The sequence below is a fragment of the Zonotrichia leucophrys genome, chromosome 1, assembly GCF_028769735.1.
Source record: "Zonotrichia leucophrys gambelii isolate GWCS_2022_RI chromosome 1, RI_Zleu_2.0, whole genome shotgun sequence".
NCBI lineage: Eukaryota > Metazoa > Chordata > Aves > Passeriformes > Passerellidae > Zonotrichia > Zonotrichia leucophrys.
In genome coordinates this window covers 26,671,580-26,687,518 of record NC_088169.1, presented here as the reverse complement: position 1 = coordinate 26,687,518, position 15,939 = coordinate 26,671,580, and the positions used below count along the sequence as shown (strand labels likewise).

General features: G+C 41.9%; 1 protein-coding gene across 11 annotated transcripts in view; it reads right to left on the bottom strand.

Moving 5' to 3' along the window:
* Positions 1–5,470: 5,470 nt before the first annotated feature.
* MCF2L (MCF.2 cell line derived transforming sequence like) overlaps positions 5,471–15,939 on the bottom strand; it is a 156,588-nt gene continuing 146,119 nt past the window's right edge. For 4 of the 11 annotated variants that reach the window (XM_064709359.1, XM_064709402.1, XM_064709428.1 and 1 more), the window contains 10 exons: positions 15,790–15,868; positions 15,579–15,645; positions 14,280–14,395; positions 13,565–13,651; positions 12,663–12,722; positions 12,238–12,312; positions 8,799–8,926; positions 8,077–8,189; positions 7,846–7,949; positions 5,471–7,724 (listed from right to left, as the gene is read on the bottom strand). In XM_064709359.1, the coding sequence (XP_064565429.1) occupies positions 7,630–7,724; positions 7,846–7,949; positions 8,077–8,189; positions 8,799–8,926; positions 12,238–12,312; positions 12,663–12,722; positions 13,565–13,651; positions 14,280–14,395; positions 15,579–15,645; positions 15,790–15,868 (924 nt within the window). In that variant the 3' untranslated portion in view covers positions 5,471–7,629. The remainder of the gene's footprint in view (positions 7,725–7,845; positions 7,950–8,076; positions 8,190–8,798; positions 8,927–12,237; positions 12,313–12,662; positions 12,723–13,564; positions 13,652–14,279; positions 14,396–15,578; positions 15,646–15,789; positions 15,869–15,939) is intronic. The other 7 variants (XM_064709435.1, XM_064709454.1, XM_064709445.1 and 4 more) reach the window with 5 other exon arrangements.

Below are 15,939 nucleotides of genomic sequence, written 5' to 3'. Positions count from 1 at the left end.
GGAGCCAGAGGAGGGGCCAGCAAGTCATGGAAACAGCAAAAGATCCACGACAGCCTGGTGAGCTGAGCAGAAGGGCACACGCAAATCCTGCAATGTGCCCTTTTCACAGAAACAAGGGAGCTTGGTTTTGAAATGTGCTCTCCTGACCCATGCAAAAGCTATGCTGGTTACACAGGCTGCTACCCCAGGCCTGCATTTTCCATTTAACCCACCTTTTCCATGAGACACGTGAATGCTGGGACCCTGAATCCATAGGACAGACATTAACTTGGCCACATAGCACCACATGCAGAGAGCAGTGATGTGATATTATCTTGCATCAGCAGTCAAGATATTCCCTTTCAGTGGTTTGGAGTATGATTGTGCCACTGGCATCTATTCCCATTTTTCTATCACCAGTTGAAACTCTGCACTTTTTCCTGAAATTGCTGGGAGACACTAATTAACCAGCAAGAGACACCCTACACTGGTTCTCCCCATCTTTGCTGCCAGAGCCATGTGGCCTGCACAGGTTGTAGCAGCTGGAAGTGGCACTGAGCTGATCCATGTTGTACTTCTGTAGGAGCTACCAGGGCTTGAGGGGCCACTCTGCAGACAGTGCTTTATGTGGAACATAAACAGTCCCCGATTTAATGGAAATCAATTCATGGCATCAGACTGGAAAGCTGACAACATTGTTGGGGAAATATTGACTTAAGATAGCAGCAAGGTAAAGAGCATGTTTGTCTATGAGAAGTGGAGCATTAGCTGAAGGCTGGACTGTTTTCCAGGCTGTTCTCCCCTTCCTGCCTGGAAAGGAAGGAGGGTCAGCCCTGCAACTGAATGCTACAGAAAAGGAAATCAGCAGCTGGATTTTTACTTTGTGCCAATGCTCAGCATATCTCCTTGCAGAAGTTGTGATTCCTTAGGAAAATCAGGCTCCTGGCTGTTGTTTCCATGCAGTCCTGTTGTTTAGGGGCAGTACACACAGCTGGATATTCTGCTTTGAAATCACTTTCCCAAGAGGCAGTATCCAGGCATTTCTCTGGATCACAGCCTGGCTAATTCCCAGCAGCCCAGTTCCTGGGCATGTCCTGACCCAGGCAGAGGAAGGAAGCCAGTTACTGGAATGCAAAAGAAACTACAGCAGCCCTTTGCTGCATTTTTGGACCCCTCTCCGTACCTCTCAGTCTGCCAACACAACCCTGACTCCTTGTTCACTTGCCTGTGGCAGGGAGCTGAAAATAGCAAATCCATTTTCAGATTAGCAAGACCAAAATTAAGCTTGAAAATTTCTTTTTATCTCATCTTTTTGGGAATGATCTAGCCCCACCTATCTGTGTGAGTCATGCAGATCAGACAATGAAGTTCTGCCTTCTCTGCCTGAGGCCAGGCTGAGTCTGCACCCATGCCCCCCACTGCCTTTATTTCCTTGCACAGGGTGGGCATCTCCCTGCCAGGGACGGGGGGTGGCTGCACAGCACCTCTGCAACCTCCATCTTCTTCACAATGTGCAGATTCTGTACATCCTTACGAGATTAAGGCAGGATTTTATCTTTGCCTTCCTTCCTCTGCTGACATCCCTTAAACCTGAAAGATTTTGCTTTTATTTCTTGGGAATACAGCCAAACAGTTATTTTTAGAGCCCTGGAAGAAGCCCAAGTGCTAGGAACAAGGGTCAGTTCATATGGGGACCATCCTTCTTCCAAGAAAATGAATGCAATTAGGCTCCATCAGGATGAACCTGACAAGGGTCACTGAGGATTCAGCACTTCAGGACTACATTCCAACTCTTTGTTTAAGAACTTTGTACTGACAGATCTCATCACACAGGTGTTTCCTACTAACTTCGGCTGGGTCTGTTCATTGCTTAAAGACCTGTGTTTTTTAAGGGGAGTTCTCCCTTTCTTGCAGTCTTAGACCCCAAATGTCCTGGTTTCAGCTAGCATAGAGGTGATTTTCTTCTCAGTAGCTTGTACAGTGCTGTGGTTGGGATTCAGTGTGAGGATAAGGATAACAGACTGATATTTCAGCTATTGCTGAGCAGTGCTTCTCCTGTCAGGATCTTTTCAGTGTCTCATCCTCTGCCAGTGCTGAGCTGCACAAAAAGCAATGAGAGAACACAGCCAGGACAAGCTGGCCAAAGGGATAGTCCATACAGTAGAATGCCATGCTTATATAAATGCTTATGCACTTACATGTAATGTATAAACTGGCGGGAGTCAGCTGGGAGGGGGTGATCACTGCTTGGAACTGGGATGGGCATTGGCCAGTGAGTGGTGAGCAATTGTATTGTACATCACTTGTTTCACTTGGTTTTTTTTCTGTTTTCTTCTCTTTCTGTGTCTCTGCTTTTTATACTACTAATACTATTACATTAGTATTATTTTGCTTCAATTATTACACTGTTCTTATTTCAACCCATTTTTCCTGATTCTCCTCATGTCATGGAGAGGTTGGCATTAAGCAGCTGCCTGGTACTTGTTGTCTGGGATTAAACCATGAAGTCTCCTTGGTGCTCAGCATAGGGGTTGGAAAGTTGAGATGATGACTGATCTGACCAGAGAGTATTAAAACAAGTTTGTTATAAGCCTTCATTGCATTGGTTTAATAGTCACTGGTCACAGTGCTGATTTATTTGCCACCAGAGTGGTTGTGCTTGTTCTCAGGGCTGTGTTAAGCAATACCTTACTTGCAGCATTAGTCGCTGTTTTGGTGTCTGGCGCCTTCGGGGCCTGGGTTCTCGTGCACTTCCTCGTATCGGCTTTTGATCTGATAAGAACTGGGTGCGAAACCAGCCCGGGGTGTTCTCGGCATCGCTGTCCCTTCCTATGTCGGGAGCCATCTGCCGGGAACTGTTAATACTTGCGCCAGCCCCAATCCCCATGACGGGCGCTGCTGCTCGAGGGAGGAAACGGACTCAGATTCCAGCAACAGGCTCTGAAGCTACTCAGATTCTGCTAAGGAGCACTGGGGCTACTCACACTCCAGTTGATTTCACTTGGACGGCTGTCAGCACACCTGGAACTGACAGCCCCGGGGTGGCAGCACAACCCCACCATCTGCCATGGATGGATCTGGAACACCTGCAGTGCAGTGATGATATCATTGTGTGGGGCAATACAGCAGAAGTTTTGAGAAAGGGAAGAAAATATGTTCTGAACAACAGTTTTTCCATAAAACAAAATAAAGGTCAAGGGACCTGCACAGGAGATGCAGCTTTAGGGAATACAGTGCTGAGAAGGGTGTTGCCACATCCCAATGGATGTGATCATAAAACAACAGCAATGTCTCCACCAACTAACAAGAAAGAAATAGATGCTTTCTTATGTGCTGCAGATTTCTGGAGAATGCACATTCCAAACTGCAGTCTGATTGTCATCTCTCTCAAGTGTCCAGGTATAATGATTTCAACTGGGGCCCTGAGCAACAAGCCTCTGGACAAGTCAAGCAAGAGATAGTCACATTGTAGCCCTTGAGCCAGTGTGAACAGGGCAAGATGTAAAGAATGTGCTGTATACCACAGACAGGGGAGACAGTCCTACCTGGAGCCTCTGGCAGAAAGTACCAGGGGAGACTCAAGACTGATCCTTATGGAGTCACACTGACTCCAGAGGATGGAAAGCCCACTATGCTGTAACTGATGAAGAGCTACTGGCAGCTTATGAAGGTGCTGAAGCAGCTTCAGAAGTGATTGGTACAGAAGCACAGCTCCTGCTGGAACCCTGGCTACTCCTGCTGCATTGGATGTTAAAGGAAGGGTCCCCTCTTCACATCATGCCGTGGTGGTGGTGCATCATGCATCTGATGGGGGCACAGTGATGATGGAATCAGAACTGGTTTCAACAGGCAGCAATCCATGTGCCATCTTTCCTGCCCTGAAAAATTATTATGAAAGGTGAGGACTGTGGTCATGGATTGAATGAATTCAGTGGACTTTCATAAGTGTGGCCTATAGCTTTATGTTCTCTGAGCAATTCCAAAAAAACCAAACTGCTGCTCAATTAAAAATTAATATATATTTATGCAAACATGTACCTCTGCTGCTCATGGGTGCTACTAGAATCAGTTTGGGAGCAGCTCTGTTTAATGCCACATATCTCAGTTGGTAATGAGAGATATTAATTTTGCTAAAAGCCTTTTCTTGCCTGAGGCCATCACAGCCACAACAGCACCACTAGCAAATCCACAGTCCTTTAAATGTAGCTGGGGACCTCGCTGTCCTGCCAGTGGATGGGGAATAAATAAAAATTCACCTCCTTTCAAATTAATGCCCAGAGAAGGCACTTCAGTAGTTAAATGTCTTATTTTGGTAATACAATCTCTAAACACAAGTTTACACAAAGTCTTCAGAATTTCTATTCTATTCCTTCATCCTTAATTAAGGGATTTAATTACCTTTACCTGAATACCCCTGAATTTGGGTTGCTTCATCATACAAGGCAGATCTGGTTCTTGCCACACACATCTAGGGAGGCTGCTAATTCTGGGGACTTGTGTGGAAATAGAAGAGTTCATAGTAACATCTAACATATCACTGAGAAGGGGAATGGGAGTTCCTGTCATTTTGAGTTAGGTGATGTAAATGAGCTATGGTACAACTTCCTTGGTTTTGCTCAATGGCAACATCTGTGCAGGATGGAGAAAATGTTTTGCATTCCAGCTAGCAAACTGCTTCTGTATCTGCAAAACAGTTTGTGCCCCAACTTTGGGACAGTGATCTCAGAAACCAATCATTATTAGGTTTTTATATGGAAAACCCTTCCGTTTTACTTTTTACTAAGGTACATTTGGGCTGGAATTGTTTAATCCTTTTCTCAAAAAGGCTGGACCTCCTCTTGCTCGGAAAAGTAGAACTACATATTACAGAGGGAGCTGTTATGATAAGATCAAGACTAAACAAAAGGCAATCAAGTCTCAGTAAAACACCATGACTGGATCCTGTAATGCACATGGCCAACAGCTCAGCCCAAATCACTCCAGTCAGTATGAAATCCACCTGGCATGGCATGGTGGTGCCTAAAGTCATCAATCACTGCATGCACAAGTATGCTCCTCTTCAGATGCAGCAGGGTGAACGTGGTGTCTTGTTTCTCACCCAGCCATGGCCAGATGCAGACCTCCAATTTGCTCTGCTAGTACCAGAGGATCCATGGCTTTCCTTGGGAAAACCCAACAGTGATGTGCTTTCTTTCAGAAAAGGGTGTGTGGGGAAAAGGGAATCAATCCAATTACCTGGCACTGACTTTGATTTTTTATCCTCAGCCTGCAGACAGGCTTTAATTCCCTAGTGCCAGGCACATGATTCTAAGTGAGACATGACCACAAAGGTGAAATGGTGTTTTCCTGAGATGGTGCCAGAATAAGCAGGCTGAGGATTTCAATACACAGACCTGGTTTTCTGTTCCAAATCCTAGAACCTCTCTCTGTTTTAATATGATACCCTTAAAAAACTTTCAAGACTGTGAGACAAAATAAACCCCAGAGCATGTCTATATAAAGGCATTCAGCAAGAAGCGCTGAAATTTATTCAAATTAATTACAGTAGAGACCTCTGACTTTGAACTTCTAATTCACAACAGCAGTAAAAAAGGAAATGGTGAAATGGGTTGTATTAAAGTGCAATGATGTGGAAAAACCATTGAAATAACACAAATGAGGCTGCAGTGAGAAATGAAACAATAGTCTCATCCAAGCAATGACAGCAATATATAAGTAAATTATGTTACAGATAATTTACAAAATAACTTACATAGATGAAGATAAGCTGAATCTCATGTTGCTATTCCATTGTTAAATATCAGACTAAATATTCCTGGTCAGCACAGTATTATATGGAATAATACAAAAAAAGATCAGAGGATTTCCATATTGAAAAAGATGCCTGAAGTAAAACCCTGATCAGCATTTATATTGCAGTACTGCAAGAAAACTAAGTATTTATGAATTGTAAAGTGACACATTCAGCAGCATGAAGACTATAAATACATCTTTTACATTGATACATCATATCTACACACATATACATATCTACACAGGCAGATATATACACACAAGCACATACATGCACATCTATCTGTGCATACATTTATGTGTGTGTATATACATGCTTCAATTTGTGCTGACCATGGCCAGCTGCATTTTGATTGCCTCTGGGGTAAGGTTGCTTCTGCATCATTCCTAGAGGTGTCTGTCATTTAATCTGAAGCCTCTAAAACATAAAATTCTGGCATAAAGAGAGAATTCAGGGCTCAGCCATTAGTGAGTCTGATGATTAACAGCAGTTCCCACTGACATAATCTGCTGTGCTTAGTGCTTCTGAAAAGTTATGCTCTTCATGTCCCCATTATTTTTAAATAATTTGATGCATGAATCAGTTAAAAACCTGTTTTCATATAAGCAAAACTATTTGAGAGATGGACAGGAATGAATACAATATTCCATATATGCACTTAGTTTTGTACTGTTTGTAAGGATGGTGTGCAAAGAATGTCGGACAAAGTGAAGATTTACAACATTTGCTTGCATCATACCCTGAAAAATGGCAAATTTAGCATCACTCTTACTTTAAAAAATTTTAAAATACTCATCTGTAACATAAATCTGACTCTTATTTTTTTCACCTCCTGTGCTACAGTTTTATCGAAAAATTATGTAATTGGGGGGTTTTTGTCTTTCAGTATATCTGGAACAAACACCGTGGACTAAAAATATGTTGGATTTCCAGCCCTCATAGGTTTGTTTGAAGGAAGGCTCTTGACCCATATTGCAGTTACAATAGTTTCCTCTGCCTGTAACTGCATGTTATGAGACCTGAAAGTAACCATGCAATTACTATTTATTAAAAAATAATTTAGTGAATAAGAACATTTGTGTTTCATTGTGCACCTGCATAAGGAAAAATGTACTACTAAATTGCCAAGGCTACGTAAACAGTGATCTTGGTAAAGAATTTGGTTGTGAGGCCAAACAAAAAAAGGGCTATTCTATTGCACATGTCACTAAAATGTTGGAAGGGAAAAAGTAATAGTGTCTCTTGATGTTGTTGTGGCCAGTGAATTGGTCATGTCTGCATCCCAGCCTCTAGGGAGCAGAAGAATATCCTGAAAATCCAAGAGGAAAGGGTGGACCAAACCTCCTTCCTGGTTGCCATGGGAGTCCCATTCACTGCATTGACTGAGGTATGTCCTTGGAGAGAGGGTTTCTTGGGGAGAAGAAATTGTAAACTTGGATTAATTTTCCTCATACCTATCCTGTACAGTGATTGCTATGTTATTTGTTTACAATGAGCATTTAGCATTGAACACATTTTGTTTGCTCACATTCAGATTCTGGTTATTACATAAAGATACAGTTCTGCAGAAACCTGATCATGTGTCAAGGAGAAAATGCTCTTGGTGCTAACAGATCTGCAGAGCAGAAACCTCTACAAAATCCTATTTCAAATCATTTAACTTTTATTTACAACTTCACATTCCATGCACTTTTCATTGGGATCCTCTGGGAGAACCTGTAAAATTCACCACTAAAAATACTCAGAGCTGGCAACACAGTTCTGGTGGTTCTCCAATGAAGTCCAATGTCCAGAACTCTGCAGAAAATTACACTCTCCAGATTTACCTTCGAGGGAGGTGGGGTGAACATGTCATATTAGCCCTTAATGTCAGAGAAGCTGGTGCTACTGACATTGCAGCTATCACTGCAACTTGATGATGTGCTCAAATTGCTGGAGGCAGTGCCTGATTCTGGGAAAAGAAAGGGAGAGAAAAAACACACAAGAAAATATTGGTGGCTGTTTTTCATTACTTTCTTTGATAATAGGAATCTTCAAAGAGACAATAATCTCAGTTAAAATACATAGCCTACCAGAGCTGCTTAAAGATTGAGCTGATTTTGAGTTGCCTATGAGCATCAGCAGATTGCTTGCTGGAATCCAACCTTCTCTACCACTGCTCAGGTTCTTTACAAACCTAAAAAAAAAATTAAAAAATTATAAGTCAGACTTGTTCATTTGATGCCTTTGGAAGTTTTGCCCTAAACATCTGCCTTCTAAACACAGTTCTGCGTATAAAAATTTCCAAACACAGATGTGCATACCAAAGTCCATCCTCTCCTTCACGAATCAGCTGAACTAGATCTCCACTTTTCACTGTAAATTCTTCAGAAACTCCTTTGTCATAATCAGTCACAACTGTATATTTACCAGGAGTCTAAAAGCACACAAGAGGAAAGAAAACAAATTATTTTTGTTGAGTACTTTAAGGTAGGTTGCAGCTTTTGTTATGCAATTATAATACTTTTCCTTTCTTCCCCATGTACCTACATGCTGAAGATGGTGAAAATATACATACTGGGGCATTAAAATTCTGCTGATTGATTACATGCAAATTCAATACATTAATTTTCATATCCTGAAAAACATTCAATGAAATGTTCCCACTACAACAATTAATTCGTATGGCTACAGAAAATGAAACCAAAAGAAACAGAAAACCTGGCAAATCCACACCATGGCATCTGTGTGGAAGTCTATTGGCGTGGTCACTGAACCTGTCATCACTTGATTGCTGCATCACGGCACAGGCAGCCATGACTCGCTGGGCTGCAGGTGTGCAAAGGCACAGAGGGTTGGGACCTCCCCCAGGCACAAACACCAGGCTGATTTAAGAGGGGTTCTCTGCATTGCCCTGGGAATATTGCCCAGCTGAGCATTTCAAGGCAGACACTTTCCCTCCTGCAGCTTCAAAGGCACTCCTGTATCCCCCCCACACTGTGCTGGCAGCCCTTGCTCAGCTCCCTAGGAAAGCATTCCTGGTTACCAGCTTGATCTCGCCTGCTCCTCCCGCTCCTTCTTCCTCCGCATCCGATGAATTCAGCGCCTCTTCGGCACTAGACCAGCCGTCATTTTCTTCGGATGCATCAAGAGAATGGGATGGTTTGGCCCAGCCTTGGGGAAGGAACAGCCAACAGTTAACTGAGCCACTGACTGGGAGAAACTTTCTCCCCACTGAAAAGCTCAACATGAACAGGAGAAAAACTGACACAGGGAGGTTATTACAGTCACTGGGTGAAATTCACTGCTGGCGAAAGCTGGCCTGCTTCCATCCAAGTAAGCGGAGTTGTGGAAATGCATTGGCAGTGAATTTAGCCCTTTGGATTTATGTAAAGGGAAATTAATGGAGAGAATGCAAATTACCAACTGAAAAGCAAATATATAAAAATATTTGTATAATAAATATATGTTTTACAAAGATAAACAAGGGATAGATAATATTTTTTTTTTGGGAGGAAGCAGAAGACAGGAACATACACTTTTTGGGAAAAGGTTGAACAAACAGGGTTGTCACCCAAAGCAACCTAACCAGCTTGCTGGAATAAGGGATAGATAAGCATTGTCTCCTTCACACTGTCAAAAAATTCCACACAAGTTACAAGCACTCTGTACCTCACCTGACAAGGCAGCCCAATATTTAAGAGTGTTCAGGGTGACACAAAAAAAAGTGCTCTGAACTATCTTGGTGTTACACCAAGATACAAACACCACAACAACATTCTCATGCCTGTCATTTACTGTTTTTTCTCTCTGAGGGTGAAACATTTAATTTATTCATAAAGTTGAATCATATCCAGAGTGAACAAAATCCTCTTCCAAATTAGGTACATTAGGTTTTATTAGTGGGATGTTTTACACCAAGTTCAGCAGCTGCTAATAAATGTGTTGAGCTTATAATGAAAAAAGTCATAATAAAAGAGACGAGTATTTTAAGCAAGATTTTTTTTCAAGCCAAATAGTAACAACACTGAAACTCAATGAAAAGAATGAAAGGAAGAACAAACCTTCCATTTTATGTAACTATTAGTTGAATTAAGAAAGCACCAGCATTTTTGCTTTGCACTGCTCTTGAGACATTTGACACACAGCTGGTCATGCCAGTGCATTAGGAAAAAGCCAAAGAAATCATAGAAAGGATTCACACCCAGAGCACACCAAACAGAGTGGGACTTTTACCTTTCCTATGCTGCTGAGTGACCTGCACAAGATTGGAAGTACTGACCCATTTGGCCCTGTTGAGGGTTAAGAATGAACTTCTTTCTGTGAAGAAACTGAGTAATAAATTTCTGCTGTATTCCATGAAAATTTCCTTGGAATTTTACATCTTGTATTTGGCTTGTGCGACACAGCTGAAACCATTTCTGTTATTTCTAAGTTAGGAGCAATGCAACAAAAGAAAACTTGGTTTCTCCTAATTGTTCCAAGCTCTCATTAGAAACAGTACCAATGGGTTGCACAAAAGAAAAAGAAAGTAAAATCACTCTAAGTGCCTGTAACCCCATACTCACTGGGTAACAATTGGGTACATTTTGGGTAACAGCTCTTGTTCCTCAGCCTTTTTCTTTTCTTATATTGTGCTGATGTGCTCAGAGCAGACTGGCCTGATCCTGCCATACCCAGGACATCTCCTGATACAAGCTGGCCCTCTACAATTAACAAGTCTCTATAAAAGCCCATCTCCTGCTGGGAAGGGAGTGGTCACTATGGTAGAATTCACATTGGCAAACTATGGGACCGAAATTATGCATGTACATTTCATCTATGTGTGTGCGTTCTCCAGGATGGGACTACACCAGAGCTCCATATAAAGGCAGGGAAGGTAGGAAAAGGGTAGACACTCCTGAGAAATGACAAAGTTATTCAGAAATTATTTTAGATATAACAATGCCAGGGAAACCAAGAATTCATTAAGTGCTTCTCTTCAGAAATAATCTAACAGGTTTCTTCAAAGAGCTATGATCAGCCTACAACATGTAATTCTGACACTAATTCATATTCCTTGAGCTCAGCATAAACCAGAGCAATACAGCAGTGAAAGGAAATGAATGGGGGCCATGGACTCTGCTGTGGCCATCACCTGGGGCAGTTTCATCCCAAAATCCCTGGGTCAGCTCCCTGCTTATCCTTCTTTGAGAGGAAGGAGAAGAGATGAAGTGCCAGAAAAGAGATTGGAACATGCACTACAGAAGGAGGAGTTAGTAGATGTTTTCAATTGATTATTTTAAATTACTAGGTTTAGTGGTTTCATAAAGTCAGATGCTTCTTACTCTAGATGGGACAGAACACCAAATCAGATAAACCTGTTCCAAGGACATAATAATTTTCCAGTAAATCAGCAATGATCTAGGACTCTCTTCCTTGGAAAGTTCCAGCACCTGAGGGAAAGGCCATAGAACACACATTTCTCTCAGACATTTTTGGGCCCTCAGGATTTCCATGGTACCTGGAGATCTCTGAGTTTTGCCTGCTACCTGCAGAAGAATAACCTTGTAACTCTCATATGCACCCTTTTGGTGTTTCTGCAGGTGTCTAGCCCAGGAATACATTGCCTGCTGCTCAGCAAGGTGAATTGTGTTGCAGTTTCCCCAGCACAGCAGCTGAGCTTGCACCATTTCCACAGACAAGACAAAGACTTCAGAAACCTGGAGGGGAAGTTGGTGATAGGGACTGAAACAGCTTCACATTTAGACTAACATTTTCTAAAGGACAGAGTGGTGGAGAGTCAGGAGAAGAGGGACTGCTCTCCTTGTACTCTCTACCACTCTAGTTTATTAGACCTACGGATTTGTACTCAGACTTTCACCATCAGCCCTGCTGGTTAGAAAGGGGTTGTTTATTGAAGTACTTTCCTATTCTCAGCTTAGCTGTGAGTTGGGAGGATGGGAGGCAAATTGCTGCAAGGGGCTCAGTTAAGTCATCTGAGGTTCACAGGGTGGTAAAAGTTGCCACCTATCACCCAAAGAAATATGCAACAGGGCTGTGTCTGCAGTAAGAAATGCAGATCTAAAATAGAAATTCAGTGATCTGAGGTTTGGATTTTTTTTTTCTTTTTTAGAAGTTAAATCCTCTCCACAAGGGCCCCAGTGACAGAAGGATTCTAACACTAGGAAAACCATGGTGGCAGAGTAGCTGGATAGCCCTGTAATTCCATTAAACACTTGGATTCTGGATCTTTCTTCAGCAACAGATCTCTTTCCCCCTGTCTTCTAAAATTAGTTACCCATATGCTACTTTATTTAAACCAAGTTAAAACTTCAACCAGTTGTGCAATCAAAACCAGTATGTATAGATCCACTTGGAAAAACATAGCTGATGTCAATAGTCCTGCACACAGCAGCATCACACAGGTATTCTCAGCACTCTGATGTAACACATTACACGAGGGATGTGTGGGTACTTGTGGAGTACAAGTGGCATCACTGTACCTCTTGAACCAAAAGGAGTTGGGTCACTCACTACTTCGTGCCGTTTGGCTTTTTTGTCAGGACTGGTAGGAGAAGCTGCAGGAGGATGAATAGGTAAAAAACACAGAAAAGAGATATTGAAGAACTGGAAAAAAGAGAATAGGTGGATTGCATGCTAAATACCTTTGAGTTTACACTGGAAAACAAGTGGATTTCTGTAATAATTTTTTTAGCTGTCACTGGTGCATGGCAGCAGAAGGAATTAACTATTTACAGCTAGATATTTGAAGATAAATGGAGAAATTTATTTTACAGTAATAGATGGAAATATATGTAAACTTTCCTAAATTGACTAGGCATCAACTGAATACAATTAACTTCAATTTCAGACAAACATTACCAATTTAAGCAATCATTTTTGTGCAAATCTAGTGCTACAGCAATACCTGGTCCTGTAAGAAGGATCATTGGCAATGTCTGGCTTTTAGCAGAAGGAGATGGAGTTTCTGTCAAGGCAAGCATGGGACATTAGTGCTCACCTCAATAGCATTAGATAAACAACCCTAGAGTCTCTCCAGAAGGAACTCAAAGGTAATTGGGTTTTAAACAGGCATTCTGACAGGGAAAAAAATACCATGCTCAAGTGCCATCATCTTAATGCATTTCAGACTGTTCAAAGACAGCTCTTCAAAGCAAGAAGTGACTGTAGCAGTATGATGACTTGGCAGGAGGAAGCAAGAAAAGTCTCAAACACTTTTTGCCTGTTTTAGGAAAAAAGAGGCAAAGACCATTTCTGGAAGAAGAGGGAAATTCCTACTTATATTTCTATCCAGCAAAATAACATTGTCAGACATATTCTGCTGTAGTTATTTATGCTTTGAAAATTTTGTTAGCAAGGATGCCAATAAAAAAATCCTCTATAAAACCTTCACAGAATCACCTTGATTCCTTTTTGCCAAGTACAAGTGCAGTTGGGGCAGATCCACTGAAGCTAGGAGCAGGCCAGGTGTCTGGTCAGAAGACAATTTCCTTCCTCTAGTTTTTCTACAGAAACAGGGCACTATAAACTTCCTCCTTAGCCTTGACAGTGAGATTGGAGGCACTGGAAATCACATTCCTTCTCTTGCCTCTCCACAGCACCACTTTTCCTGGCTGCATCTCCCCCTCCCACTCTGGAGCTGGCTTCCCTTGAGATCTCCCTGTCAGAGGCACCGACTAAGGAACCTAGCTTGACCTTGGAAGAACAAGCTAGTGTGCACACTGAAAACCTATCACACTACACACACACAAGGTGATGCTTCAATTACAGCCTTACACAGAAAACACTCTAGCCTTATTTTTAAGTTACCTTTCTGACTTTTGAGGTTAGTAAAGCCCTGCAGCGTAAAGCGCTTTTTTGACAGTACAGAGCATTCTGAGGTAGAGCTAGTGTTGTCTACAAAGGAAGAGAGAGACACAGAAAGAAAAGGGAGAAGGCCATGAAAAGATCAAGGCAAAAAGTCATTTGCAGCTATGCCAGGGAACCTGCATGTTCAAATGAGAGGGAACAACTGAAAGTCCAGGTACAACACAAGTGTCCGGTTGTTCTTGCTGTACAAGGGCTTGTACTACCAGTGGTTCAATAAATAATTTCCATGATGGGAAAAAATTAAAGAGAAAAAATAGAACAGAACAAAAAAACTCCCTCTTACTTCAAGTAATGCCAAGAAATTTTTTCAGAGAAAGAGAACCCTGAGAAGTTGGGCAGCTTTAAGAGAAAAGACCTGTTGCAGACTTCAGCCTCGGAACAAAAAGTTCCCACATGCCTTTGGCCACCATCCATTCAAGATGGCTTTGGGCCTGTCCACACCACACACTGGAGTGCAGCAATCAATCCCAAGCTAAGGGCAGATGGGACCAGCAGCACTTTGTGAGGGCTGAAAACAGCAAAGCCCTGCTGGTTCAGGAGTCCTGCTGGCTCCCCTGCACTACCGTGGCTACTCTGCTGGTGGATCTGCCTGTGCGTCTGCAGTGCAGGCATGCTCCTTGCAATTAGAGGCCACAACATGTATGGGCAAACTCACCTTTGCCTTTCTCAGGGTACTTTGGTGCTACTGTAGCGCCACAACCTTCTAGACTTGTGAGATCAGCTTTTTTCTCCTCCATTTTTTTGGTGTTTCTGATGTGGTTCCGTGAAGGACTATTTATTAGAAGAGAATAAAGGCAATCAATCAAATCACAGGCTTTTACATACAGATATATAGGCTGAAAACCATTTATTTGTTCCTTCTCAGACTGTAGCTTCCAGGACTGAAAAAGCCATTGGTGATTATGCATTTAAAGACCATGGGAACATACAAGTGAGAAACACCTCTCCTGACTAACTGCAATCACATGTACCATGGCAGTGGGAGTTACTGGAAAAATGGCTCAAGACAACTTCCACTCACTTGCAGCTAACAGGCTCCTCCTCAATGTACTAGGAATAAAAGAAGAAAGGTAAAGGAATAAACTCTGCCTCTCTGCTCTTAGTACAGGAACAAATGAGGGACCTTGCAGTGGATTCCCATCACAACTGCATCTGGGAATGGGATAGAGAAAGACACTCCACAAATCCAATGTATCTGAGAAATTCTCCCTGACCAAAAAGGAGAAGTATAAGAGATGCAGGGCAGAGAGTTACCAATATATATTTGAGCACACACCATATGGACAGGAGCACATGGGGCTTGTGGATAGGTATACACACACACATGTGAAAAACCAGACTGAGTAGCAGAGGATTAAAGAGAGGTGTCAGGCAAGGGTAGAACAACAGATGGGAACAGAAGAACATATAGGTTGGTATGGTGAAGGATAGAGGAAAAAAAGAAAAAATTTCACCCGGAAATTAGGACACTGGAGAAATTACACATTACTTCAGTTAAAAAAAATAAATTGGAGTAAAAGAACAAGAGACAGAGAAAAGATACTGCTGTGAAAAAGACAAAAAAGAAGGTAACATGACATTGGAAAAGGAAGAAAAAGTAAAGGAAAAGAAGAGTGAAGGAAGAAAAAAGCTGTTCCACAAAACTCTCTTATCTAGACCATAATATATATAATCAGCTGCTCAACAAGCAGACACATAAAACCACCAGGATTTTGGCTGGTGCAGAAAATTACATTTCTGTGGCATTCTCTATCAGCTGGCAAAACACATGCCACTGCTGCTCAGTTTAACAGTTCTGGAGATGTATAAACTCCAGGTTTTACAGCTTTATAGTAGGAAGAGAACTAAACCAAAGTCTTAAAACACAAAGATCAGTATAAAGGGGTAGGAGTAATGAAGAGCTGCAAATCAGATGTATTAGCATATCCACAATATGATGTGACAACATACTTACCTTGCACAAGATGATGCTGGTAGTGGTAAGCTCTGTGTTTGTTCTAGTGTCCTGTGCTGACTAGCTTCTGAAATGGAGGAAAGAAAAAAAACTATTAAAATAAATTTGTGTTCTACACTGGGAAGATCTACAGGGCAGGATCTGAAGATCAAAGAGAAAATAGGTTTTAAAAAATTGACAAATAAAAAAGAGAATCTCCAAAGTGTTTTACCTCTGCATGCCTGCAGTTGACTTGTTAGCACTTTTCTTATTTCATTTACCCAAGTAGCTTTAACTTCAGGGGTTGGAGCCTACTCAAAAATAAATACAATCAGCCATCAAGCACAGAATAGTTATTACACAAATAGTTACATGCCAAAGC